Genomic DNA, 26,343 nt, shown 5'->3' on the forward strand with positions numbered 1-26,343 from the left:
CCCCCCCCCCCCCATCTCGCTCTCTCTCTCTCTCTCTCCGCGCAATGGTCGCAACTACAGACGCACTTTTTCTATAATAATAATCATTACATAATATGCAGACAATGATTTTAAATAAAAATTAATTTAAATTTTTTTGCAACTTGTTAAAATAAATTATTATTGTAATAAAAATATATATCATATTTTAATACTATATTTATAATTCACAATAATTATAAAAATTAATACCTGACAGACTTATTGACGGTATGATTGTTATAATAATAATAAAAAAAGTGAGAAGGGGAAGAAGAAGAAGAAGAAGAAAAAGAGAAGGAAGAAGAATAACAATAAAACTAATAATGATAATAATAGTGATAATAATTATATTAATAAAATATACAATATATTCAAACTTATTTAATTTTTATTTATAAAAAAGAAAATCCGTCTCTTGATAAAGAATCTTAGAAATGATAAGAAATTTTATATCGACTATTGACAGATTTACATTATTATAATTTCATTATACTGTAATCAATTGTTTGTAAATAAATTTTTTTAAGAAGATGATATAAATTTCAATAATTACAAAGATTTCGATACTTATCATCGTAATCGTATAAATAACGTAATTAAATGTAAATCAGATTAGTATAATAACTGATCAAATTCAATTGCGAATAATGTTTAATAACATTATGTAATTTTGCAGTGGCGTACGTCTAATCCAGCCTATCAAATAAGCGTATTAGAGACTAATACAACTGCAAAATACATTCAAACATCCACGAATTCTCTCGTACGAGCAAAATTCCTGAATCTAACATCGTACGAAAAGCTAATCAGCATCTTCTCCTGTATATATGAAAGCACTCACTGTTGCTCCAAACAAAAATGAAAGTCAGTTTCAATTCGTTATAGTCGAGTATTAAACGATCGGCTTATATTATCAATTGCTTTAATATATTCTTTGATTGGATTATTTCTCATAAGTTTCTAAACTCCAATGATAAATGTACTTTATTATATTTATAATAACACGATTTACGCTGAATATGTCAGAGCATTAATATTTTATTTTTGTCGACTTGTCGCTTCCACTTATCACTACAAACATATACGATCATTTTTTAGACTTTCATCGATAAAAATATTTTTATCCAATTTGTTTAAATGATATTTTAAGCCTCGGAAATTATACTATAATAGTAATTTGTTCATTTAAAATCAGCAATAAGCTCCCTTGAATAAACATTAGATCTATAAATACAAAAGAATTTAAAAATACTTACTTTTATAACTACGATGAAAAAAATATAACTGCAATGATAAAATTTTCAATGATTAATTTAATGGTATTATACAAAGTAATATATCTTTTGTATCGATAAGACATAAAATTGACCTCCTTAATTAATTCTCCCCTCGATCGAGGATTGTTTTATGATTGAACATAAAATATTATTCGATAGAAAGAATAACAATAAAGAGATTACGACAGTAATGATTCATCATGAGTCTCAATATATCTATATATATATATATATATATATATATATATATATATAATCGAGGGGGGGGGGAGAGAGAATAGCAAAGAAATGGGTGAGGTTGAGGCTCGTAACAAATGGCTTCGCAGCTCGAGGAGATACGAGGAAACAAAGCTTATCTTCCTTCTCCGCGACAATGACGTCGACGACTACACCGCAAAAATGGAAACGCAGACTTTTCTAACCGCGTGAAGACATCAAATATTTATCGACTAAGCGATTTACCATCTCGAGCTCCCTAGCTGCCCTATCGCCCCCCCCCCATCCCGCGCCCTTTCCTCATTCTTAACAGAGCGTATTAAAGAACGTTGCTGGAGCAATAAAGACCGGAAAGTTAAATAAAAATGGAGCGGCTCCTCAAATCCTAGCAACACATGTTTGTTAACTTGCATCCTTCGGTAACTTTACGCCTTGTCACCAACTCATTTTACACGCTTGGCTTTAAGTGATAATAAGAAATTTGCACAGCTACAGGATGCTGAATTGAGAAATTATCAATGGAATTACTGCAATTGCCACTATTACTTCATACCAGCCACGTAATTATGTTCTTCCATTAAATATTAGATAAGTTTTTCTATTGCAAGTAGAAGACGTATAATAAAATTGAGCGCAAAATTCTCTATTAAATTAAGTATTTATAATTATAATAAATTGCACGCACTTCCGCCAATAAATATTGGAAGAAAAAAATTAATTAAACCATTCTTTAAATGCATTGTATAGAATAATCCAAATAAATAATTTCGTCTACATACGCAATTTGTCTGAATTTAATTACTTAAAATAAATGTCATGGAATCTTCTTGTCTTAAGTAAGATACATTAGATGATATTTACTGTTTGTGTTTAAATTACTCTAAAAAAATTATCAATCTAGTCATAATTATTTATGCAAACTGTACATTTTTAAAATAAAATTATGTAATCAAAGTTTTATTCTCACAGAATTAAAATATTATTAATAATAATTAATAACAATTATTGCAATAAGCAATCGCATAATGCATTTATAGTGAATTTTGGAGTTTCTTTTATTAGAATTATTATATACAATTTATGTATATAGTTAATGTAAATAAATCATGTTTTATAACTTTTCAATATACATATGTATATATATATATATATATAAGCTATATTTAAATATTAAAAAATTTTATAACTAATTTTTTAATTTGATTATACAAACTTGTGAATAAAGCGTAGCCTTTCAACTAGAATAATCAGTTTTAAGGATATTTTATGTAAAGTATTTAAAATTGATAAAATTGTATTTACATATGCTATCTACCGCTTTAATAACAACATCGAATACACAAATTATGTGGTAATAAGATCATTTAAATTAACATTACAAAACATTTAGTACATCACTCGAATCAGCTTCATAAAATTTAATTTCTTATCATATAATTAATTATAGCTGCATAATTTCATTAGTATAAATTATAGCTTATCATATAAGATATTTTTTTTACTTTATTATAAGATTACCAGAAAGATGATAATAATAATTTAATTCACTTGTATGTATATTTAAATTTATACAAAACTTAAAAATTTTATGTATGAAAATCTCATTATATTTTTCAAAAAATTTGTACATGAAATCAAAAACATTATATATATATTAATTCATATAGTTAATATTATAAAAAAAATTATAAATAATTTTGATTGAATAATATAGTAAATTTAATGGTATGGATTTTGTATTCACATATTTTTATTTTATCTTTTTAGTTTCAATATATAAATGTATATATATATATATATATATATATATATGGAGGGGGGGGATAATGCCATAACTTAAGAGAGAATAGAGAAAAGATTGAGTGCAGAATACAAAGATGTATGAGCAACAGGAAGCGTGCGTGACAAAAAATGGGAAAATATAAATAAAAAAATGATAAAATGAAATATATATGGATATATGGTTTTGCCAGGTCATTCAAACAAATGAAAGTAAACGAGTGACTAAAATAAAATAAAGGTACAAATTGGCTATAGACACAAAAAAATTATGGTATAAATTGTGAATGTATTTTTTTAATTTATGACAATGTATAGTAGCGAAAAAGTTGCAACAACGGTTGCATCAAACAAATCGATTGACCCATTCTACAAAAAGTCCAATCGATCTCTCTTCTGTTATTTTTTTTTTTTTTTTTTTAACGTATTCTTAAATCCACAGCATTTATCGTTGTCACTTAATATCTTTACGATTTAATTAAACATTTAGAAGATTTAAACGATAAAATTTTCTAAATACACTAATATCTAATAAGAAAACTTATCCAATTACTTTTAAAAATATCTACACACAAAAGCTTTTAAGTCCCATATGAATATTTTGATTTATGAGATAATGTTAACATAAAACTCCCTTTAAAAAGAGATAATGTTTAATATAATAGAAAATTATGTATTTAAAAGGTATTGAATTCAAGCTCAATACACTATAATATCAATGTATTCACAAGCTCTTAAATATCCTGAAAATTTGACAACTATAACATTTGTTTATCAATGTCTCCTTATAATGCTAATTCTTTTTTTTTTTTTTTATTATTATTTTCAATTTATAACAATATCTCGTTTTGTTGGAAAGACCATATGTATTACATTACTTATAATACTTATAATATAAAAAATTTTTAATATTAATATTTATCTTATAAAATAATGTTTAAATTGAAAATGAAATTAAGAAATTATAAATTTTCAATAGTTGCGCTAAATTCAGTATTAAAAAATATTGTTCAATTCCTAATATTTTCTATGAAATTCATAATTCAATTACAGGGTATATAATGTACAAATTCCATGAACAAATGTTTATTTATAAAGAGATAATTATTGGTAGATGATGAGAACAAAAAATCGATGTGATAAACATTAATAAATTTAAATAATCTATGTGATCGGACATACCAAAAATAATATTAAGGTAAAATTATGTATATAATAATGTATTCGACAATGTAATGTAACTTAATAGAAAAGCGACGTCAACATAATTTATACGTACACGAAGTGCCATAGATATGATAAACAATGATAAATATTCATTAATTATTATAAAACATTTGTAGTGTGATCAAGTATTGTTATATGAATATTTATGGCATGAAAGTATTTGTGTCTAGTGAAAATTATATGTACTTCATTAAAAATGCTCGTCATTCTACATTAAGAAGAATAATGAAATGATAAAGTTTAGAAACTAACTAATAAAATTTATAATATGGCAATAAATTGTACTATTGCTTTTGAAGAATCTAGTTATAAAATTATATATCGTAAGCATGGGCATAAGTTTGAATTGAATATTCGCCAATAAAATGATATATAAGCGGAGAAAATATTTTTTAATCAAAAGTATAGAAAATCAAAAGTTTTTAAAAAGCAAAGTGAAAAAAAAATACAGAGCGTAATAGAAAAGGTAATCAAAAATTTAATTTTAAATCGGCTTTTAAAATAAATGAAAAGTAAATTTAAATTTAAATATAATGAGATGATGAAGAAAGCAGATATATCAAATACTGTAAATATACAAATGTTTATTCGATGAAAAAATTGAAATTTTTCGAGCAAGGAAGTTTATATAATATCTTTCACAACATTTATATAATAATGTTATAATTAGTCATATTAGCAATTGCATATTTTCAGATTATATTATTAATATTGGTTGCAAATTAAATTGCAGTTTGAATCATTTCCTATATTTTATTGTTTTTATTATTATTATTGTTGTTGTTGTTGTTCATGTTGTCGTTTTCGTTGTCGTTGTCGTTGTCCTTGTCGTTGTTGTTGTCATTATTGGTATTATTATACTGTTTATTTTAAATCGATATGTGATATTAATATCAATATATGAGTCTAATACATTTGGCTAATAATATTTATATTAATTTCATAAATAAAAATTTAATAAATATATTACAATGAAAAATTTTACTTATTGTGATATATTTATTAAACGTGTTTATGGGATATTCTATTGATATTGTGTAAAAACAGATACTTTAATCATTCAATAATGTCAATTACTCAATATTCAACAAATGAAATGACTCTATTGCATCGACAGTAATACTTGCATAATTATTATTAATGACATTGCACGTATCTGCATTGATTGTATTAAAATTTTAATACATCAACCATTTAAGTATTGACAATATATAAATGAAATTTTATAATTTACGCATTGCTAAGATTGTGAATTATGCAGCTAAATTATTAAATAGGCAAAATTGAAGATTATATTAATATAGAAACTCTAAGTTTTGCTTAAATTATCAAAGCGAATATAATGTGGGAAAATTGTCTAAATTTTGTCTGCCAGGACAATCCTACAACGTCAGCATAACCTAATATCAAAAGTTATAAAATTTACAGAAATTTACAGAATCAAGATGTAGATTTCGCGCACTCGATGGCCACGCAACTGAAAATACAATTTTGAGTAACTCTGTCGGCACAAAAGTACAGAGTGCTACTTGCACACGGCTACAGTGGTATTAGTGACCGTGCAAGTATCCTGGGCCTCTCGTTAATCTGGCATCCGGCCAAACTCAACTCCTCGTCGACCCTAATCACATTTTCTTTCGATTTTGAATATAATGAATAACCTCCTTCGTGTCCTTTCGCGCACTCACGTATATTCTGACATTTTAATTTGTCCCGTTTGTCTTTAGATTATCCCGTTGATCAAGCCAAGCGAATACTCGATACTTTCATCTTATCATATCAATACTTCGCTTATCTTTTCGTCATATTCAAAGTAATAAATTAAATTGTTAAATTGACAATAGCTTGAGCAGGTGAAAGTGATTATTAAAGATTTTTATTAAGAATTATTTCTTAACTATCGCTAATGTTATGTGTAAAATTTTTGTCCTGCATCCAAGTTTTTGTGAGTATTCGAAAAAAGTATTATTTTCGAATTACAACAAAGTTTAATAATCTCTTTGCTGTAGAAAAGAATGTTGAATTTTGTAATTAAAGAGTAATTTTGATATTTTTAGAAGGTGGAAAAATTCTCTTTCATACAAGTAGTTTTTATATTGTTAATAACTAAAGATATTTTAATACCTAATTTTATCGGCTCAACGTGCAAAATAAATTTTAAATTAAAGTCTAATATTTTCGAACACTATAATTTCTTTTATTTTATTTTATTTTTCAAGATTTTCTTATAATGCACCCTTATATTACTTTGGCTCCATTTTTAACATTAAATTAGATTACAATTCATTTCATAATAATAAATATATTACAATAACATAATGTTTAGTCGCTCGATAATTAGTAGATCATATAATAATGAATTTTATTTCGACAAAATCATAATATTTATCTTGTAAAATAATAATGAAAACTATTTTTACTAATTATATGTTATTATTTATTAAAAACGAATACCATTGTTTCATTAACATTATATTTATTGGGAATTTTTTTTATAAAATACCAATTCATTTTTAACCAATTTTTACCAAATTTTTATATAAATTCGATGCAGATTTTTTTTTCATTTTTTTTTAAGAAAAAGCCGAATTATTTATCGAAAATTTTATATCACAATCGTTCAAATATATTTTCAATTGTGCATCGCATAAATCTGTAAAAACGAAGAGTTTTGAAGGAAATAAATTATATTCGTTTTACTACAACAAAATGTAAATTTTGTGAAATATTCTTTATAACGACTCTAAATGTTTATCATAATAATATAAGTTCATATAATAAAATTAATATATTTACATAATAGCCAGCTCATTCAACCAATACTGCCTCTCTCATACAGAAATATGATTGCATATTCTATGAAAATATCTAAATAATAATCGAAATAAACTTTGAGAAAGACAATAATCATAATGTATAGCAACACTATTGTACTTATTAGCATAATAATAATAATAATAATAATAATAATAATAATAGCAAAAGCATTCGGTAGAAAATAAGAGTGAGATAAAATACTAGTCCGATATATATATATATATATATATATACATAAGTATTTACTATTCAGAGAAATATTGATAGTTATAGAGTTTCTGGCTGAATAAACTTAGTAACAATAGTCATTGCTCAGCCGTGCCTACAATATATTTTTGCTCTTTTTTATCATAGAAATCTCTTTGATGCACAAAATAATGTCACCATGCATTCAAATTTCTCTCAAAATCCATTAATCCGTATATTCTTGAGTAAAATATACAGTCACTTATTTCAAATAACTTAATTAATGTAATTATTAAGTAACAGAATATTATAAATAATAATTTTCTTAATACTTATTACGAGTATAAAAAATGGTGATTAAAGGGTATTTTCTTTCCTTTAAATATTCAAAAATTATTCAATTATTTAATTATTCATTATTATAAAACATATTAGTATTAACATATAAATATTTAAAATTATCGTTATATCGTCGACATTATTAACCTCCCTGTCATTATCCCGATACAACTGTCTTAAATCTTAAAAACGTTTTATAAATTACTTCTTACGACTATTTCAACTTTCCAGTGAGTAAAATGTATAAATGACCTTTCTTTCCCTCTTAATTGTAATATTACTTGTTAAAAATTGATTTTCAAATAGACTGAAATAATTATTTTTAACTTAAAGTAGTCAGCATAGTATTTTATAAAATTTTCAATGTTTAAAATTATAAAATTCTACTACTGCCAATCTTATATTATTAATGATAATTGGAATTCTAAATCAATTTAATTTTTAGAAATTTTAGTACTCTTTTAACGTAATATTATTTGAATATAGTTTTTGTGACAATTTAATAATGTGTAAAAACAATTTCTCTATTTTCTAACATTATCATTATAAAAATTGTCTTATTAAAAATTACGGCACATACACCAGCACATAATAAATATAGATATTTTTAATAAAATATCTGTATGTCGAATTGAACTTTACTTTTCTTGTAGATAAATAATACCGTGGCCAAGCATAATTACTCATAATTTTTTAATTTTATAAATTTCAAGCAATATAATATCATTTATAATATTTATTTTTACGTATTGAATTTTAAATGTCTTTAATTTATAAATAGCTTATAATTTTCGAATAATAAAAATACAAAAACAAATGAGAAAGCTATTGAATCAAATTGATAAAAATTGATAAAAAATTCTACTGAAAATCTCTTACTTGCTAAATTTAAATCGTTAATATTCTTAAAAAAAAAAAAAAAAGAAGAAGAAGAAAAAAAAAACTATACACTTTTTTATACTAAAGCCGTTGAAATAATTTCTGATAATGATTCCCGATTTCAAAATTTAAATAAAAAATACATATTTTTATTAATTATTATTTTCACTACCTGTTATAATTATAATTATAAACACGTTCCTAATAATGCGTGCTTAAATTGATTTGTTTGCCACGTAGACAAATAATCCACACCGTATAGATTAGTTGCAAATACATAATTAATAGAACTATGATTTTAACAATATTTTCATATAATACAAAATTTATTATTGAATAAATACGTAATACATTAATTTTTATCGCTTTGATTATATAAGTTATAATGGCCCTTTTGTTGTAAGTAATTCAGAAAATTTCACTTATTATAGGTAAATCGTTTAAAGTTTCAAATCAAAATGGTCCACATGAGTTTTGATAAAATAACGAAATAAAATAAAAATAAAAGAAGCGCATAGCAATTAGATGAATTGTATTAATTGTAATGCGACGTTTACGTCATAAATTGAGAATACAATAAATGCCGATCGAATCTAGGAAGATTCGATAGTTGTAAATTAGCAATATGAATGTAGTGCGAGTGGTTAATGGTTAAAGTGCGAGTAGTTAAAGCATATAATTGTCGTTATTAATCAATTTTTTTGAAAATAACTTTGTAATATCGGGTAAAATTTTCCACCAACAGCTCCACCAATATCACTTTTTCCCAATGAATTATCGTCTTAGCCTCGAGTTAATCGTAGCATTGCACTGGTCGATATAATACATCAATATTGACCGATAAATTTCTCTGGTGGTTTCGCAAAAGTCGAAGGTATTTATCGCGGGTGAGAACAAGTGAATAAGCACGCGTATAAAGCCTCGAGTGTAGTTTCTGGCAAACAAGTTTTGAACTGTTTCATACTCAACGTAACTTGGTTGTTGCCCCATCGAATGTCCAATACGAGGAATTCGATGAAAATTACGCGCGTGAACGTTGGGTCGATAATTTCAAAATTATTAAATAATAAAGGGACAATGTGCCAGATGGGAATTCGTGCATTAATGCAATTGACTTTCTCGAAATTTTCATAATGCGTTTGAACTTCGATATTACGGATACCGAAGACGAAAAATCAGTTTTTCACAATGTTCTGCTTCTCGTTTAATCCCGCTTAACTGGCGAAACGTCTATCATCTCTCTCAATAAAAGTTGCTGAATTTTATTCAACAATAAAGAGAAAACGCAAGTAATACGTTGAAATTAATTAATTCCTATAATTAGATAAAGGTAATATACGTACGGTATATAAAGATGAATTTATGATAAATTAGATTAAGTGAATCAATTTTACGTTCGTGGCTATCGTTTCGATCAATTTCAATCTCATCAGGCCATCTGCGCAATTTCGTTACTTATTTTGGCCATTTTGTAAGTCGAAAGCTGCAAATAACCAAGTAAAGTTGAAGACCCCTACATGATATTCTTTATAATACTGCAAACTTGAGCATTCCATTTAACTAACATACATTTATTTATCACTTTTCCACTATTTACTACGCGCGTAATGAAAATTTATATTAATTTTACTTATTTGCGATAATGAAGGTACACCATAAATATAATAACCAAGCAATTCGAATGTAAGATAAGATAATTGAGAGCATATGATAATAAAGCAGATGACATTTCACTTTTGTGGTGGTGTGAATGTCCGTGGTGGAGTCATTTTACGAGTCGCACGAGGCAAAACTCGAAGGGCGAGAGCGAACGAAGCACGACCAGTAAAATGATGCGATAAGTTCGAAACTTCAGTTTGATATTAGTTGGCGCGTTCCAGTGGTTGAAGCTACCTTGTAAACTACTAAAGCGCGCGGGCTACATTTTCTCTATCGATTTATGCGTAAAGCGATACTAATAAAGCGCAATGGTGCTAAATTGCAATCCCCGCTATTCTCCCAACAAATGAACACACTATCGACTCGCTTTAATGCACGCCGTTATACTATGTGTTAGTAATTTCTTTTTGGTTTATGGATGTGGGGGATAGAAACGAGTGGCAATTTATCGCTAATCAAGTTTTCAAGTTGATTTGCAAATGGCAGGCTATTTTTACCCTAAGTTATCTAATAATGAACTAAAGGCTGCTATCACAATGTTTAAATAGTGAATAAAGTTTTTTTGTTCGTTAAATTTCATGCTCTATTTATAAAAATATTGTAATGTCATTTTTTCTAGTTGAAAAATGTTCGAAAAGATCCTGAAAATAGTTCAACTTTTTTTTATATCTAATGACAATTTGCCTTATTAATGAAAAACTAGTGAATAAAAATGAAATAAACTTTCTTAAAATTCTCGACAATAACACGATACCGCATGTTTATTATTATCATTGTTATTATGATTATTATTGTTGTTGTTGTTTTTCTTTTACCTTATTATTATTTATTTTTTCTGTTTATATTAGTATTTAAAAATATAAGAGTGAATTATTAGTAATATTCAGTGATGGTAGACAAGCCTTTGCGACAATCTTATCTAGATTTAGGTCATCCTCTAATTTAAGAAAAATAACGATACGTTGTAATGCTACTCAACTAATCTGAATTAAAAACTTTTAATCACCTTGGATTATTCGCCGTTTAATTAACTGTTGAAATACAAAAACTATTCTCTAAGTGACCAAGCAAATTTGTGCACACATTTATGAATCCTTGAAACAAGTATAAATTCTTTTCTTTTCTTTTCTTTTTTTTCATTCAGCATAAATTTCAATCTGTTGAGTCTCCTTACTTTGTAAAGAGTAGAAAAAACATCGACTAGGCTTAAAATAAATAAACGTACGTGTGTATATGTTCGGATTTATATACGTACTTGAAGGAATGAAATTTTAATAATAAAAGCTCTCGCTTTATCGGAAAAAGTACTATTTATTTAGTGACAGTACTAGTCATTGCTTTATATGTGAATAGTGAAAGGTGGCGTTTTTACTCTCGAAACATCATATATATATGTGTGTGTGTGTGTGTGTGTGTGTGCGTGTGTGTGTGTGCGCGCGCGCGCGCATAAATATCAATACGTAGATTATTGAAAGCTTGAAGCTTTCAGGTAACCAAATGCAAAATCGATGTACCATTAAAAGAAATTTCAACCTTAGCCTCACAAGCTGCTCGTGTAATTTCTTGTGTAATTTCTCTCAATGTGTAGCGTGACGGTATCTTTAAATCCTTGTTTGCGAGTTAAATTGTACTAATTAAAGCGTTTAAAATGTTTAATGTCACGACAACTTTATCAATTTATATCTGTATTAGAGCACTGACCAGAAGAATTGTTAATAAAATATCTCAAAAAGAATAGAAAAAAAGATAGGAAAAGGAAAAACAATGAACTGCGCACACTATTTTTATTTCACTAAACACATTAATTGCCTTCCTTTTAGTATCTTTAGTAGTAATAGTGCCAGTAATTTACGTAATAATAATAGTAACGTTAGCGATTGCAGTGATGGTACAATATAACTATTACGTGAGCATTGATACCGAGTCAGCAAACTACGCTAATCGATTATCTCATTCCAAGTTTACCGTATTACCCAACGGAACGAAAAAAATGTAAATAATTGGATTCCATCAAAGTTATGCGTAAGCAGATCAAAGCCAAACTACATCGGGAGTAGATCAGGGTTAGTTGTTTAGTGAGTCAATTTTACACGTCTCGCAATGTACAAAGTTGGTGGCCCTCGTAAGAAAACGGTAATAATACTTGTACCACTAGTAATAATAATAATAATAATAATAATAATTGTAACAATCATAGATATAATGATGAGGCTGATCTCAACGATTATAGTAGACGCAACGGTAATTACAGTATTTTTATTATTTTTATTCTTGTTGCCGTTATTATTGTTATCGTTGTTGTTGTTTCTACCGTTGTAGTTATTAAATGAAATTTATTTCTATTTCCATAAGATTTTATGTTTATAATACGGCCAGTTATTTATGGTTTTTAAATGAAATATTTATTTAATAATTAACATTAAATCGCGATTAAATCTTAGTAAATTGTAATAAGCTATTCTAAATAAATGGAATATCTAGTTATTACAAATATTATTTTGATTACAAATAATAATTTATAATAAGAATTTTGTAATTACATATTTAAACTGATATATTTATAAGAATCGCTTTAACAATATATTATAGATATTTTAATAAATTTTAAAAATCTTAATGGTAATATTAAAAAAAAAAAGCACATTTATTTGCACAAATATAAACGTTACTTTTGAAAGTTAATGATTATTGTTTTAGCATCTTACATATAAAGCTACTTATGGATAAAATCTAATATTGTCAATATATTTTTAATATTATTCTTCATCAAACCAACGTGCTATTAAAACTAGTGAATAACAAACACTGGAAATTAAATTTTTACTAAAATTCTCGTATAAACTGCTTAAAAAATCATCTCATCTTTTATTCGAAAATTTGTAATTATAACGACTACAGTGTGCTTCGATGTAATTTCGAGGGAGCTGTACTACGATTAGTTATTATTTAATATTCATGAAAACAGTACTGAACTTTGAAATAATTGTTATACCGAGAGAGAGAGAGAGAGAGAGAGAGAGAGAGAGAGAGAGAAAGAGGCTGTCAGATAAACGACTTTCAAATTTTACTTTACTCGCTATGAAATGCACTGATGAAACGAAATGAATAACTATGACTTTATATTTTTGCGTAATTACGAAGTATGTTACGTACGTCAAGTCATTAATGTATCTGAAACGTGAAAAATATTTGAATTATAAAATTATGCCAACGTTAACATTTTTTTTTTAAAGAGCATTGATTTTTGCTCACTTTGTAATTCCACATGCGCGATGAAAATAATTTCTTTAATAAATTGAACCAATACATACGTACATGATACTAAGTTTCAAGATTTTAAAAAAATTTCCGTTGTCAAGATTGCAGTCACATTTTAAGATATTCGGCGAGCATCGATATTTCAAATAAAAATATTCGAGCTCCTCGCTCGATTCTCGTCCAATTTTTGAAAATTCTATTGAGTAAATGTATTTTGAATAACAGGGTATTCTAAACAAACCTACTGAATTTTTCATCACAACCGATATACGAATAGATGAAGAAACAACATATACGTAAAGTAATAAAGAAAAAGGATAAAATAATTTACGTGGAAGTACACGAATAATTTGATATTTTTATGAGCCATGAAGCATAATGCTGACGTATAATTTACACATAGACAATGAAAAATAAATGTATATTTATAAACGCGAGTTTTGCACAATATTAAGTTTAACAGTCTGCGTGATTTTTCCCTTTTCGCAATAAACCTTTATATCATTCGCCGATCCAATATTATATTTATTTATAATAAAATATTATGATATTCATCATAAATATCAGTTTAGTTAATATTACAAGAAAAATTACTCACAGTGCCCAGACATTATTTATTTCTATTTTCAATTCATAAAATGTATCCTGGATTTTATTTATTTATTATTAATAATTTTAATTTGATACAATAATACATTCATTAGTTACGATTGTTGAATAAAGTACAATTTGTCGGGATTTAGCTCTCTAATATTACAAATTGTGATAATAACTTACGAGCATCAAATATCTTTATTCCTTTATAATTATCTTTCCAAGATTCATTCGGAGTAACTTTGTAGGCAATCGTAATAAACAATTTTCATATATTTGCGAATCTACTATAAAATATAAAGATATAAAAACGTTTATTATTTGCAAGAATTCATGCACAAATTGATTTTTAATTTAAATCAATGTCAACATTTAAAGTTAAATCCTCGAATTATTGTTGCCTTACACATTAATAATATTGAGTCTTCACTGTACAATGGCACCGCTGTGATTTCGAATTCTATTTGAAGTTCTCGGAATAGAGTCAACATTGCAACATTAACTCTATTAAGATTTCATTCTGAATATCGTAACTTCGTACTATGCGCACCTGACGGTTCTTGACTTTTTCCCCTAAATTTCTGTGCATTCGAGACAATTGCTTAAACTTGTGTTTACCAGGCTTAAAGTTTTAAGATAATACAGCTCGAAGCAAAGATGAATAATTACGAAGTATTGATCATAGTACTGAATTACCGAATACATAAATAATCAATCGTCAAGAAATAATAAATTTAATAATAACGTAAAGATTGTGAAAATAATATTCCACTTTTTCAACTTGGAAAACTTATTGCTACTTAAACCATACATAATGTATATAAAAAAAATAATTATAATTTACAAACAATATGTTTGTTGAATAGTTAATCGTCACGTATAACTCTGGAATTAAAAAATATCAACAATTAAGAAACATAGTAAGTAAAAAATTATATTATGAAATCGCTGTTGTTTTGTAAATATAAAACTATTAGATTATTTATTGTCATTTGTATGGCTTATGTATGTCAGCATACAGTTTTGCTCGGCAACTATTATATAACGACTATTCATAGTAAGAATAAAGCAAGATTCAGAGCATCAATAGCAAAAATAGAATATTCCAGATATGCTTTTCCCTTATTTTCATATTATGCTTTATTATAAAAGAAAATAATAATATAATTATAATAACTAAAATTAAACCAGAAAAATTATCGATAATATATTGGGTAAATTCATGGGTTACAGTAAAGAAATTAAAAAGTAACCATCGTACGTTTAATCTTTATTGTTTTTAGTTTTCATTAATTTCATTACAACAATCTTTAATATTATGGTAATGTTATAGTTACTCAAAATACTTAGACAATTCAAGAATTAAAAGGAAAAACTATTGTATCCATTAAAATTTAACAATTGTCTGTGATTCTTAATAAAAAAAAAATAAAAATATGATTTCGTACGATAATATAATTTATAAATAAGCAAATATTGTTGAGATAAATTAATATATTTATTAATACATTTATTTTCAGCTTATTCATAATAATTATACATATAAAACAAATATGTTTTAATAATACGAATCAATGCAATGCGAATATAGATAAAAAAAATTTTTTTTTTCAAAAGGAAAGTATTAAAGTAATGAAAAATAAGCATTTCACACAATATTACATTAAATCTTTACTTATACGTAGTATAATATAGAATAATAAATATAATAATAGCACACTTTATAATTATTCATTAAGGAACTTAAGAAAATTTGTTTAAATTGTAAACAATAATATCTTCTAAATATTTTATATTATATATTAATCCACAGCATTATATTAATGAATGATATATGATATTTCATATAATAATATAATAATATCGTTTACAATTGTCTATTTAATTAACTTTATCGTTTTCTTGCAACTAAATAATTATTTTATGAATAATCTATTTTTATATATATTGTATTATAATTTGTATATTTGTATTACAAAATTTATATTACATTCGTACAAGAAAATCATGTAGATGAAAAAAAATTTAGTCATTTCATTATAGAAGAAGTAAATACTTCGATTGTAATTTAAAATCAAAATATGGAATCTTGTGCAAAGGAGTGAAGTAGCGAAACATTGAAAAATATTCGTTGTAACTGAATTATTTCACGATTTAAGCTTTGAATTTAACGCGTAATGCTATTAAAAATGTCCCTTTATTGTTAATGTAATCACTAAATCCAATTGAAAAAGGAGGTCTTATCAATTGTTTGATCATAGAAAGCCGCACAAAGTTTTACGTCCCTTTCTTTTTATTACAAAGTTACATTGGCCGTTGCCAGTTTTGAAATTCAAATCAGCAACATCATTATAATTTGAATTCAGAGTAAAACGTATATATGCTAAAAATTATCTTGGCAGAGGAATTTTAATTATCTCTTCCTTCATAAATTTCTAGATGTTTACTTTAAATGCACATTGTGAGAATGTAGCTTTAGCCAGTGTAGTAAACATATAATACGAACAATAATTATTCTTGAGCTACTTAAGTTGCAATCATTCTCTACCTACCTCTCTCTCTCTCTCTCTCTCTCTCTCTCTCTCACACACACACACACACACACACACACACACACACACACACACACACACAGCGTACCGTCTAACTGAATTATTTAGCAGAAAAAACGATCTTTCAATCGTGTAAAAATTTGCAGCGGAATAGTAATAATTACCGTTAGCGCCGCATTACCTCTTTTCTCCTTCGATGCTGATAATTTGTTAAAGTAAGCCATGTCGCTTAGCTTAATAATTCACTTAGCTTATTAATCTATTTTCTCTTCGATGTAAGGCTTTAAATATAGATAAAAAAAAAAAAAAAAAAAAAAAAAAAAATTCAAGACTCACAAGTGTTTAAGTATAAGTAAAGTGCTCGGGGCCACGTATAATCCAGTGGCGCCACATATATCGGCAAACATATTCCTCTAAATAAGAGTGTAAAGCCGCGAATATAATCAGTGACGTATGTATAATAATGAGAAAAAAATTCCAGAGAGCTATGACTATAGTCGGCGCTTGTAAGTGCATTAGGGCAAGACATGAAAGGTGCTTAGCTGAATAGGTGAGCGGCCGTAGGGTGGGTGGGTGGTGACGGTAGCTTCGACACTCGATCCTAGGATGTATAGTTTCAAGAGCCAGAGAACCCATCAACAGACTTCGAATACGTATAGAAAGCTCTACGATGTATGCCACCGCGTGTTCCTCCTCCTCTCGGACAGCGCCACGCGCCCTCCCGTCCACCACTTTTACAGGCCACTCGAGCGCAACAGGCCAGGCAGGCGCGCGCGGCCTCTCGGGCTCTTTGAGATTTCATGACATTATTAGGGATGTCTCTTGGTCCCGCGCCAATCACGACCATTGATAAGCCTGCGAACGATGGTATGCTTGGAAACGACATGGAACTACTGTCGGGCACCACCGCGCCTCCCACATCGTCGCATCGACGTTTCATAGGAACACTATCGCTGACCTATTCTTCCCCTTAGCTCATCCATTTATCTTATTGTTTTTTTTTTTTGTTTTTTTTTTGGTTTTTTAAACTTTACCCCTGACTCGAATTTGGGAGGTCGGTGCCTCTTTCAAAATATGGCGCTTTTTATTATAAACGTGATATGTACTTTGGACGGGTTGCTTAGAAGTAAGAGCTACTTGACACGACAGTGAAATAAAGCTGAAATAAATGACTGAATAAAGCTCGTCAGCGCTAGACTTCAGCGATCTAAATTCCGCAATAACTTACACGGAAGTTTAAAGTATATTGAATAAGCTTTGCAAGACGATTTTCCAATATTCGCTATTTTTCAACCTCGGCTTTCAAATAATTTCCATCATTTATATTTCCATGCAAGCCTGCAGAGGCCGTTTTATTGCCTTGATTCGTCGCCATTCATTATTCGACGATTAATTCGATATATTTTGTAGTAATTATAGTGGAGTCGGACCAAAATTACTTAATCACCGAGCTTGCCTGGACTATCTTGTAGATAATCTCGTTCACGATTCGGCAACTTTTTCCAATTCTACGAACGATCATTTTATCAATATCGCGTACTTAAAAATTTGTTAAAGAAAGCCATGTGTGTGTGTGTGTGTGTGTGTGTTGTTTGCTGATCGTTCGAGTAGTTTACCGTATGTTTAAAAAAAAAATATATATATATATATATATATTCATATTTTTGGCAAAAATAGCTTTAAATTAATAAATAAATTTGCAAATTTGAGGTGTTTTAATAGATCATATGTTAAAACTCTACGTCTATTTCTTGATAAATTACATTATATATTGGATTATATATTAACAAATTTTATGTAAATCAGCGTTCAATCTCTATAAAAATCTCTTATATATCTAAATAAATGCTTCTAAATACATTTTCTCAGTATTCACAAAATACTGTGAACAATAGAGGTAAATAATGAAATTTAATGGGCAATTCGTTAAAAACAAAAAATCCCAACGAAACAAACTACTGAAGCATCGAAACGACTTAATTGACGGATTCATTATTCGAGATAACATGAGAAATGAGATAATCACGCCAAGTCTCTTGTCATTTATAATCGGCAAAGCGTGACAATCCGAATAAGGATAAAAAAGCTTATTTTTTGCGTCAGCAAACAGGAAGCCATAATCGCATATTGGTATGTAATATTGGCAAAGTAGTAGTGCCCTTACCCCCAATGGCCCCTGAAAGCGTCCCAGATTCGCGGTCGCGCAGGCTTACCTCCGCTTCCCGATACACGCATTCCGAAAATCCCATTTATTATGGAAGCCGGCGGAACCTGCGCCCGTTCGATGGCGTCGGGAGCCCTTCGATGCTATCGGGGTCAGCAACTGAGACCGCTGACACGAACGCGCAGCGGCTGCTTCGCCCAGCTGCCGCAGGAGGCGACGGTAGTGGCTGAGGCGGCGGTGGTGGCAGCGGTGGTGGCAGCGGTGGTGGCAGCGGTGGTGACGGCGGCCGGAGTCGAGGTGCCGAACCAGGTCAGCGCTATCCCGGCACTGATCGAAAACTGCCCGATTTTAATGATGGCCGGACGGTGAGGCGATGGGGATGGATGCATTGGGGGGGGGGGGGGGGGGGGCGGGGGGGGGGGGGGAGGATGCGTGACGAGATGAGAATTGGGTAGGACGAGGAGGGAAAGCGGACCTGTGAAACGTCGAGGATTTCAGGAAGGCTCGTAACTTTGGCCACGAACTTCTCGGATACGCTGGAGGAAGGGGAGCGCCGCGCTGCCAGCCTTCGCGGTCGACCTCATCTATTTTCGCTCGACGCGCGACTCCAAGAATATTTAAAGCGACGCCCTTGCCCACTTTCTTTCACGGCGCTCCTTTCAATACTCATTGGCACACTGTTGACTACTGACCTCTCGCTTACGAATCCTTAATGCCGGGTTTTCGATCTTGACGTACGTCGGATTCGCGGGAACTTGGCCAAACGATTTAATCTCTTTCTGACTGGGTTGACCTACTCGTCGACCCTTTTACACTCTACACCAAGCTAATGATTTGCCTTCACCGGCTTTGTATTATCCTCTGTGCGGTAACGGCTTATTTTAACGAGATATTAATGTAATGATAGTAGACAAAATACAGTCTCTAAGAAATAGAATGAGACAGTAATCGCTTAAAGCTGACTGGGCGTAAATAGCCTGTCTGACGTAGCATGTGGATTTTATTGAATTTAACTGTAAGTTTGAAATGCAAAATTTTGCCGCTTCAAAATAATAAGCGTAATAAGTAAGCTTGACTTGTCGGTGAAAGCAAGCTTTTCTTACTCGTCGGAGAAATACGAGCGAAAAAAACATTGTAATATCATGTAAAATGAGTATATTTTTCAGGAATACAATTTTACCGCATACGAATCACTTTGAATAGAAAAATTGAAAGGAGTAGCACTTGAAACGTAAATAAAGTTCCCAATTTTTAGCAAAGTTTTTATTGTTACTCTGCAATAATAAATATTCGTGTATATTGTTTATATTATACAGCTCGTGATTTTTGTATAAAAATACCGAGTTTACTTTTACATAAGCTATTTTCTTCTTCCTCGATTACAAGTTTTCCAAGATAATCAAGCATAAGTGTCTTAAAGGCAATTATTTTACTATCGATTCATCGATAATTTCGCAAAGAAGGGGGGGGGAGGGGGGTGGATGGACGAATGACGTAGAAGCGGCCGGGATCCAAAAGAGGGGAGATTGAGAGAGAAAGAGAGTGAGAGAGAGAGAGAGAGAGAGAGAGAGAGAGAGAAGAAAGGAAGCGGAAGCCAAAGAGACGAGCGACGTCCGTAGCACACAATTTTCTGGAGTCAGTGGTGGGAAAGCAGACACGAGTGACTCGTTCATTTTCCGACGATCGTAAAATCGCCTGAGGATAATTTCCACTTCGTGCATCCCTCGTCAATGCTCGTGTCGCAATCGAAACTCACGTCAACTGGTATTAATCGACACCAATGGCTCTCAATTCATAATAACCTAGTCCTCTCGTAACTTCATACCATTGATTTGTACCTGCGCGATCGTCTATCTCTCACAACTTCTTTGTCAAGTACTCGTGGAATTACTCTCTCACTACTCGATAAAACTCTAATGATTAGATAGGACCAAACGTTGCTGTATTAACAGCCTGACAATTAATATCTTTTAGGAGCTTTTACATTTGTTTCATTACTTTTCAACTTTAACTAGCGATTACTGCCTATTATAAGCAGTTTACGACAATATTGTAATTTTTTTAACTCGTAAGGTTCAATAATCTCTTAATAGTATTTATGCATGACTGAAGTAAATATTACAACTTAAAAAAAAACAGTTATTTGTAATTGACCCTAAAATTATTCTGTATTAAATATGTGACGAGTTTATGTCGCTTTTTCATTTACTTGAAGGTATAATAATAATGGAACACGTAACGTAATATTATTTTGTAAGAACGTAATATTATTTTGAGTATAAAAATGAAATTAAATGTAAGATTAAAGATTTTTTTTTTATTAAAATGTTAAATCATGAAACTGCTGCCATAAATCTAGATAATGAATTTACATTTGAGCATAAAATAACTACCTGATAGGATACATCAAATTTAAATTCCAACTTTCTCAAAAAAATCACAGTGAAAGCACGATGTGTAACTTGGTAACATAGAAGACACTTCTATAGTATAAATTTTAATTTATCTTTATAATTTGTATCCTACACTAACTCCGGCTTAACATATTCCTAAAAAAAAAAAACAATTCAAATTTTAAAAATGCAATAATTTACGAAACTGACACTCAAAGTACTTCGCACTTAATTGAACCAAGCCGTTCAAATTATATCTCGTTACCCTTTACAATTTTTCTAAATACCAACATTTCAATCTCCTAAATTTTAAATATCTAAATTTTAAGCTGAGTAAGAAAATTTTACTGGATTATAATTATTATACTTTCTTAGCAAATAATAATTTGCATATTAATAATAATAATATATGTGTTTGCCAAATATATCGAATATAATGAAATTTCATGTATAACAATGCACTTTTAATACACAACTTTCTTATTATGTAACACAAGCCCTTATTGTATTATAAAATTATTTATTTTTCATTGGCCGTTTAATTTCTTAAACTTATTACATTAGACGTTTTATTTATAAAACTATAAAAATGATATTCATTATGACTTTCAATTAATATATGAAAATCAATTTGTTTCAAGCTAAAGATATTATATTAACTTTTTTCATTAGATTTACACATATTCATAAAAGTTACTTCAATTGCGCAATAAAAATAAAAAACATTCTAAATACTAATTACGCCTCGGAGAATTAAATTTTTGGTATTTTAAATATACAATTATGATTCTAAGGAATAGTTTAATAAAAATCCATTTACTTTTAATTAATATCTTAAATGTTTACAAAATGTTAGTTTTTTTTTTTTAAATTAATTACAACAGTCGTTTCAAATCTAATTTTTTGCGAATTTCATGTAAAACTTGAAAACATAATAAATATGGAAACGTATAAAAAATATGTTTCAACGATAGATCGACTATCGTATCTAATTTCTTCTAGACAATTGTAATTTTAATTTGTGGACAATAATCCTTCGCAAATGTGTATAATAAACATTTATAATGGTGAATTGCGGAAAATAGAAAATGATATAGAAATTTAATGTTCCATAACTTTGGACAATCAACTGAATTAAATGAAACATAAACTACATTTACAATCACATTAGCATATCGTCAACTAAATTTCAATGGTAAATTGAAAAAGACCTCACCTAAAATAAATAAGATTACGTAGGAAACAATTTTACAGTTATATTTGATAATGAAATGTGTAGATATCATAAATAATTTCATAGATTTCGATCATATTACATTGCATTTGAATTAAATAGGCATTTTAATTTACTAAATTCTTCATGCTGGAATAAAAATGTTTATCATAATACTTGATTTCGTTCGATGACTATCTGTATTAAGAATAAAAGCGTAATAACATTTTAATGTTTTCATGGAAAAGAATGTAAATTATTTTGAGTTGGAGTCTTCTACTTTACTTGCTGATTTACCAAAATTATATGTTATTACTCGTGTCATTAACGGTAATATGCCGGTAAAGGTAAGAGAGAGAAAGGTAACATTTTAGCGATAAAAAATTTTTGTATAATAATAAGGCATTATATTTTCAGCGCACTTGAAAATTTATAAATAAACAAGTTTGCGAAATAATTATTATAAATTGCTAGTCATCTATTAACTGCCGAGCATATTATATGAATTGAAAAATTCAAAAGACAATGACTCAAGAGAACGACGAGCTTTTATTTATGTAATACGTGCGCACAGACAATGCTGAATTTAGATACTGAAATTTTCATTAGCTCTTACATTTTTCCAATGCTTATTCATGAAAAAGAAATAAAATTAACCAAAAGAAAAAATGAAAAAAAGATAACGACGAAAACCATAAAGAAACAAACGTTCGCTCGCTCGCTCGCTCATGCCACGTAAAGGCATATAGTCTTTCAAACATTTATCGCCGAGAAATCGATAACAGATTATTCTGTCATCCCATTATCCGAGACATTATTTTTAAAAGGACGACAAAAACGTCGCAGTCCACTATTACAACAATACGGAAATAATCTTGAATGTCGGAGGCGAATAAAACGCGAGCCGCAATTAGCCGAGAGAAAGTCGTCGGGAACGAGGATTACGCGAGCCGTCTATGTGCATTTACGCGACACTTTCAAATCAACCTTTCACCCCGGAATATATCTCGGGATATTAGATCAAGCGTGTGGCTGGCAAATTAATGATCCTTTGCGCGCAAAGCCGCGTGGAACAATACAACGGAGATTGCATGGCTGGGAACGGAGAGCGGCACTTGGCTTCTTTTGGCGCTGCCCTGGAGGAACAAAGAGTCGACACTCGTCAACTGGCACTTCGGAGGCAGCTGCCACTGTCGGGGTGCAATGGCCCCGAGTTGCTCTTTTGCCCTTTTTCCACTCAACGGCCTTTGTGAAGAGCGACTGTTGCCTCCTCGGCGGTGACTTGCGACGCGAGTGCGAACCGTCCGGACGAGAGTCATTCTCAAAAATGGATCTGCTCGCGTTCACTGCTACTTTATCTTTGTTTTACAATTCGCCATAAAGCGCCCGCCCATGGGGTTTTATCTGTTTTTGCGCAGACGAACTCTGCGAACGTATAGCGCTACTTTATCACTAGTTGGACGTGACTATTGAAGCTTTTGAAAATTGCGACGATGTTATGTATGGAATGGAGGGCAGTTCGAGCAAAGTGCGCTGACATGTGAATGCACGTTACGTCTAACGTCGCGATGAAATATTAATTTAATCTTAGAGAGAGAGAGGGGGGAGAGAGTGGAGAGAGGGGGGAGAGGGGAGAGAGAGAGAGAAGGATAGAGAAGAGAGAATTCAACGACCTTGCGTGAAAGGACGTGTCGTTTACAGACATATGCGCCTGCCTTACAAAACCGTGTTTATTCTACTTAAAATATTTTACGACTTTGGTCGCGTCTCTTATAGCAATATTTTTTAATGTAAAAATGAAATTTCTAAAAAATTATTAATCCTATGTAAGTGATGCGTAACAAGCGATAGTAAAGTCTCAAACATATCCTATATGTGTAGTCTCTACTCCTTAATATTGCCACGAAGCAATCGCGTTTAGGGAAAAGTTCTCAAATAGTTATTTACGCTCGATCTCGTTCGAATTAAAAAATTTATAAATCTTTTCGGCCAACTACAGTACGTTCATTCCGACGATTGGCTCAAATTAATTGAAATTAAAATAAATTATTAAGCATCGTGATACATAACAATTTTTGCGGTTAAACAATTAAGCCATTCTATTCGCGTCGTAAATAACGTCTTAAATAGACCCAATCTTTATTAAAAAAATAGGCTAAAAGGTCAAATCTGAAAAGATGAAGAAAGTTAGTACGTAGCTTCATACGATGCCGTTTAAGATTGAAACATTTTATAATGATGCAAAGAAATAATAGAGCTTAAGAAGCAAAACAAAAGAAAACACAAAAAACACATAAAAACAATCATCCGATAAATAATTATGAAATTTATTCGCACAGAGACAAAAAATTATCCTTTATGACAATTTGAGACAACGACGTAATTAGAAATTTGTTTTAAATTTTTAGAAATAAATTTTCTCTCTTATCACTACAATACCACTCTCTTTATAATATAGTATACGAATAATCATTGGAAGTTAAAAGAAAAGTGTTTCGTCCTACTCTCCATTGGTATTTATTCCAATCCTAATAATATCGATTTAATATTTGTTATTCTCGAGCAATTTTTTCACTCGATGTACATTAAAAATTAAATTTCAAAACTAAGTATACAGCGAATGCATTAAATCTACGTAATGCGCGATAAAATGCGAGTGAAAAATAAATCAAATTTGTTAATTTTGTATGCACAACGAACACAAAGATAAATAGACAATCGCGTATAATGTCTATAAGTGTAATATTTACATAATACAATGATAATAATAACAATAATAATAACAATAATAACAATAATAATAATAATAATAATAATAATAATAATAATAGTAGTAGTAGTATTAGTATTAGTAGTAGTAGTAGTAGTAATAGTTGCTATTGTTATTATTTTTATAGGAGATAATAGTTGAATTTCAAAATAGAGAATAATTGCCATCGTTCTTTCTCACTCTTCATGGACGATGGATTACTGGATAATTTTTATCTGTGCTCTTTATTTTTCACCTTACGATATTTAAAGATGCACAGGTGCGTGAATATACCTGATCGTGCCGAGTACACTAGATGGACAATAAGTAACTTATAAACCCTCGTTGAGAGAGAAAACTAAAACATAAAATTTAACGATATATTGCGTAAATTAATATGTAAAACTTTCCAAACAATTTCTAAAGTTGCCAGGTGAAACGTTCTTTCGTAAAAGTCGCGAAGGAGTTCGGTTAATGGCTAAAATACTTCTCATCTAATCTATTTCCTTATCTATATTGAGCTTACTCAGCTGCAAAGCATAATCAAGTGGATAACTGTAAACTCAATCATAAGTAAGCAAGTATAAGATGAATTTCTGAAAGGTGCACTTGAGATTCTCGGAAAAATGGCGAGGAGCTTCGAAGCCAACAGCTTTGAGCGAAAAACTTTGAGTTAATTATTTTTATCAAAGTTTGCTACATTCGAGGGGCGAACAAAAATTCTTTTAATGACTTTGTTTTTAATGTCTCTGGAGATATTGTGGTGGAAAGGCAGTAAGTGAAACTATTTCTATTTTAGAAAGAAGAAAAAAGGAAAAAAAAAGAAAAGAAAAAGGGAAAAAAAGAAGAAAAAAAAAAGAAAAAGAAAAGAAAAAAAAAAAGAAAAAATAATACTAGCGGCCAGGTTATTAGTTAAACTTGGGGGTGACGCAAAATTCAATTTTCCTGGCGCACTTTAGACTTTCGAGTGCCGTAATAGTACGGTGATTAAGTAAAATCAAATTTTTCAGAATGGAAATC

The 26,343-nt window shown here is 29.4% G+C and overlaps 2 protein-coding genes across 2 annotated transcripts in view; one reads left to right on the forward strand and one right to left on the reverse strand.

Annotated features, from left to right (window-relative positions):
• The window catches only part of LOC105363194 (probable cationic amino acid transporter), a 70,472-nt gene that overhangs the window by 43,720 nt on the left and 409 nt on the right, over positions 1-26,343 (reverse strand). The gene's annotated exons all lie outside the window — the stretch shown is intronic.
• Positions 19,089-26,343, forward strand: part of 140up (RPII140-upstream gene protein) — an 18,050-nt gene continuing 10,795 nt past the window's right edge. Inside the window, exon 1 of the mRNA XM_011501011.1 lies at positions 19,089-19,333. Within this exon, the coding sequence (XP_011499313.1) occupies positions 19,089-19,333 (245 nt within the window). The remainder of the gene's footprint in view (positions 19,334-26,343) is intronic.

This window comes from Ceratosolen solmsi, unplaced genomic scaffold, assembly GCF_000503995.2.
Source record: "Ceratosolen solmsi marchali unplaced genomic scaffold, CerSol_1.0 scaffold27, whole genome shotgun sequence".
NCBI classification, from domain to species: domain Eukaryota; kingdom Metazoa; phylum Arthropoda; class Insecta; order Hymenoptera; family Agaonidae; genus Ceratosolen; species Ceratosolen solmsi.